This window comes from Phragmites australis, chromosome 17, assembly GCF_958298935.1.
Source record: "Phragmites australis chromosome 17, lpPhrAust1.1, whole genome shotgun sequence".
NCBI classification, from domain to species: domain Eukaryota; kingdom Viridiplantae; phylum Streptophyta; class Magnoliopsida; order Poales; family Poaceae; genus Phragmites; species Phragmites australis.
In genome coordinates, this window is record NC_084937.1 from 4,134,518 (window position 1) to 4,139,155 (window position 4,638).

The 4,638-nt window shown below is 49.5% G+C and overlaps 2 protein-coding genes across 2 annotated transcripts; one reads left to right on the forward strand and one right to left on the reverse strand.

Moving 5' to 3' along the window:
* Positions 1–1,785: 1,785 nt before the first annotated feature.
* Positions 1,786–2,442, reverse strand: LOC133897850 (uncharacterized). The gene has a single exon (XM_062338677.1). The coding sequence runs from the start codon at positions 2,440–2,442 to the stop codon at positions 1,786–1,788; it is 657 nt and encodes a 218-aa protein (XP_062194661.1).
* A 541-nt stretch (positions 2,443–2,983) lies between these two features.
* Positions 2,984–4,128, forward strand: LOC133896585 (uncharacterized). The gene has a single exon (XM_062337184.1). The coding sequence runs from the start codon at positions 3,059–3,061 to the stop codon at positions 4,001–4,003; it is 945 nt and encodes a 314-aa protein (XP_062193168.1). The 5' UTR covers positions 2,984–3,058; the 3' UTR covers positions 4,004–4,128.
* The last annotated feature ends 510 nt before the right edge of the window (positions 4,129–4,638 follow it).

The window sequence follows — 4,638 nt, forward strand, 5'->3', positions numbered from 1 at the left end:
AAACTAGAATAGAAACAATTGTATATTTCTGCTCAAGTTTAATGTAAGGTGTGGTGGCTATGGACACAAACGCACGTTCTAAAAATGATTAGAAACTTTCAGGGGCGAGAACTCAATCTTCCAAGCCGTTTTGGGCCTCAAAAAAATCTCCGAACCTGACAAAGTGGGGGAGGTTGGGGTAACATAAGCATCCGAAGATGTGTAGGTGCTCATATGCTGGAGGCTGGCCAAAGAGGGACTGATAAGGGGTGAAGAGATGAAGAGGTTTGCTAGGTCGGTGGTTGATTAAGTAAGTGGCTGTGTGAAGTGCCTCTACCCAAAACGTGGAAGGTAAATGAGCTTGAAATAGGAGTGTTCTGAGGACGTCATTCGTGGTGCAGATGGCTCTTTCTGCCTTGCCATTTTGTGGTGATGTGTGGGGACAGGACAACCGAAAGAGAATGCCGTGAGAAGAGAGAAAGCAGTGAAGAGTGGCATTATCAAATTCTCTCCCATTATCACATTGGATTGTTTGTATAGAAATGTGAAATTGATTGAGCACCATTCTATAGAGATCGGGAAAGACAGTATAAGCTTCAGCTTTGTGGCGCAAAGGAAAAGTCCATGTATAGTGGGTAAAATCATCAATGATAATTAGGTAATATTTGGAACCAGTGAAGCTTACAACGAGTGATGTCCATAGATCACAATGGATTATTTGGAAAGGGAAATAAGTAAGGGAGTGAGAGGTAGAGAACGACAGGCGTATATGTCTTCCTTTCCGGCATGCATCGCATATGGAAGACATGGGCTGTTTATGATTACATGGAATTGAAAAGGTAGAAAGTAAATGATCTAAAGATTGGTGTCCCAGATGTCCAAGCCGCCGGTGCCACACATAAAGAGAGGAGGACGCCTGGAGAGCCATGGGCTGTGTGATTTTGCTGGAGCCGTTGAAGGGATAGAGGTCACCAGTGCTACTAGACCTCATGATTTCTCTCTTGTTGCGAAGATCCTTCATAGAGAAATCAGTGGGATCAAATTCAATGGAGTAGACATTATCTCGAGTGAATTTGCGGATAGAAATTAAGTTCTTGACTAGAGTAGGAGTATGAAGAATGTCATAGAGATGAAATTGACGTGTAGGTGTGGAAAGAGGAAGAGAGCTCGTGCCAAGAATAGGAATAGAGGACCCATTGCCAACAACAATGTGAGAAGAATCATGCAAAGATGAAGGACAATACAAGGGGAGGTTACCTACATCGCCGGTCATATGTGAGGAGGCTCCAGTGTCCATGTACCAATCGCCGTTGCTAGATTGCTGCTGGAGCGACATGGCATGGAGTGCTGGAATCAGGCCGTTGACGTCCCATGAGGAAGACTGAAGTGGTGCCGATACTGTGGTAGGCTGCATGACCGGGTACGCCTGACCTGGGCCGACGGGCGGGCGGGCTCCAAGCACGCCGGGGCCAGACATACCAGTCCAGGGGCGCGCCATTGGTCCGACCATGGCGCGGGCCACTGAGCAGAGGAAGCCACCCACGGAGGAAGCTGATGCTGCTGCTGCTGCTGCTGCTGTCGGCCACGCCTACCGCTGTTGCGGCCACAGCGCCCACATCCACGACCACGATAGCGACAACTGCAGCCCCCGGTGTGGTTGTTAGTGGAGGACCCATTATCATTGTTGTCGTTGTGCGATGGTGTGGTGTCGTTGCCGGAGTTATCGGCGGCGACGAGCGACGTCTCATTGGTTGCGGGCTTCTCGGTCTCCTTGGATTTCTCCTCGATGAGGAGGTAATCACACGCCTACATGAATGTGGGGAAGGTGGGAAGAACAGGCATAATCGTTTTGAGGACATGGAACTTCTGGTTGAGGCCACGAATGAGCTGGTGCACCAGCGTGCAGTCACCAACAGGCTGGTCGCAATCAGCTAAGGCGTCTGCGAGTGTCTTCAACTTGTGGTAGTACACGCTGACGAAGAGATCCCCTTGGACGAGACCATGGAACTCGAACTCGAGATGCACCGCACGGGAGGGTTTGTTGGCGTAGAAGATGGATCGCAGCTTCTCCCAGATGCCGTAGGCAGTGGAGTCGTCGCCCATCACCTTGTCAGTGAGGCTCTTGTCGATAGTGGCATAGAGCCACATGAGAACTTGCAGGTTCTCGGTGACCAAGTCAGGGTCATCATGATGAGGCTCGCCATCCTCGACATGGGCGCGCAGGTGGAAACGCCCAAGGACAAGAAGAATGAGGTTCCTCCACTTGTGATAATTGTTGGACTCCATGGAGAGGGTGTAGAGGATCAAGGATTTGATGTTGACACTGGAGATTGCCTGAGACAGAGGAGTGGGTGAAGCAGAGGTGGAAGAGGAGGAGTTGTTTGTGTTGTTTGTGGAGGAAGAGGTGCTGCTAGTCATGGCGGAGGCTGTAGAGTTGCCGGCAGCGAGCGTGGTTTCGGCCATGGCGACGAGGAAGGGAACGGCAAGGGTGGGCGAGAAAATAGGATCAGAACCTGGTGCTCTATGATACCATGCAAGAGTGATTAACTCGCTGCTGTGTTACATTGATTTCAGACCACAAATGGGCACGGTTACATCAGCGTGGAGAGAGTTCAAGGCTAACTGACTCCTACATCAACGGCGGTAGAAACGGTCAGCTAACACGAAATAAATAGACTCTAAAAGAGCGCATTCGTGCTATAGGAATTTTGGAAGGAGGTAGCAGGCGAGGATGATTAGACTAGGATCCAGAGGCTAGTAGATCTGACTTAGAATTAGAGAAATTCCAGGAAACAACCTTTGAATAAATATATATTTCCATGACCCTGTCTTTGATTCCTGATGCAAGGCATCGACCAATTCAGATTTCAGAATTAATAAGTGCATACAGTGGCATTTATTTGCTGACCTTTCTCTGAACAGGGACTTGTATTGTATTCGCTAACATTTTTTCCACGAGGTAGCTTTCTCCAACCGCGTTGTCCTTTCATCGACTTTGTGCTTAAAACCAGTATCTTACTCCTCTCTCTTCTCATCGACTCATACCACTCCGCCTTCTTCCATCTCTCTAACTCCAACCATGGCAACCAAGCAAAGCTCCGCCCCATCATTCTTCAACTTCCTGAAGGAAGGCGTGCTCCTCCCTACCCGCAACCGAAGCCTCTTCGCGGTGGTCTTCGCGCTCATCGTCGCCTCCACCTCAGTCCTTCTCCTTGGCAACGACCTCGCCGTTCAGCCCCTTGCCGACGAGGTAAGCCTCGACGTGAAGGCACTCAACAGCACCGACCCCAGTAGCCTGGACTATGCTCGCCTCCTCCAAGAGATCCAGGATGACACCCGGCACCTCTTGTTCACCGGCGCGGCCTACCTCCTGTTTGCCGTCATCGTCGGCTCCGCCATCCGGATCGTCATCCTCTTCGCCGCCGTCTTGACGTACTCTGGTGAGCTGCACACCTTTGGCTCGCTCCTCGACAAAGCCAAGACGCAGCTGAAGGGCCCCGTGCTGACGCTAGCCTTCGTGTACGCCCTGGAGATTGCCTACGTCGCACTTCTGGCCGCCTTGGCTGCGCTCTTCGTCTTCCTCATTTTCAACCAATACTTTGTACTGCTCCTTGTGGAGTCGCTGCTCCTCCTCGTCGCCTTCATCTTCCTTGTATACTTCTCCTTCCTCTGCTCCCTCAGCGTTGTCGTGGCGGTGGCCCAGCCCGGGTGCCATGGCGCCGGCGCGGTTGGGCGGGCGTGGCGGCTGGTGAAGGACAAGAAGAGGCGGGCCTTGCTCTTCCTTGCCGTGACTGGCGTGCTCACCGCCGCTGTCTCGCCGGTGCATGCGCTTGCCAAGTCGTGCGCCATTAGTAGCATGGCGTCAGGGTTGCTTCTCGGATTTCTCTACACCATCCTGATGGCCGCCGTGGAGTTGTTCTCTGTCTGCGCCATGACCGCGTTCTACTTCGAGTGCAAGGGAAGTACCGAGGCATCGGCGACGGAGTACGCCAAGTTGTCTACTCAGGAGCAAATTAATGCGTGATTAGGTGCTGTACGTGTAACATGTTAATGGATGGCCGGGTTGTGGCTGGTCACAATATATGTAAATTTTACATACCTTTTTTTTTCCTTTCATTACTAAAGGAAGGGTGGTGCAGGCTGCGTGTACTTTTGAGTGCAAAAGCTGGAAACATTTTTCCATTATCTAAAATTACAGAAAGGATGGTCAGTGCCGGTTCATAACCCACATCACCACCGGTTTTCAAATAGACACTAAACAATTGGAAGTGATATTGGTTTGAAGAATCAACAGTAATACTAATTACTGCTAGCTCATGACATAAACCAGCATTGATAGTTAGACTATCATCGTCGATTCAAAGCTAAAACTAGTAATGATATTAACCAGTTTTAGTCTTGAACCGGTATTGACAATTTTGTACCCCAAGATGCAAAACCTTTATTTATGGCTAGCATCAGGTATTGCTAGTCATGTTCCTCTCAAATAGAAAACAATACACAACAATACATAAGCATGATGCATTCACCACATCTCATTCACGCTTATATATTACAATTTATTCACATCTCATTCAAACCACATACACTTCTTTTGCACATACCAAATACACTTCATTCACATAAACCACATACGATTCACATACAGTTCATCATTCA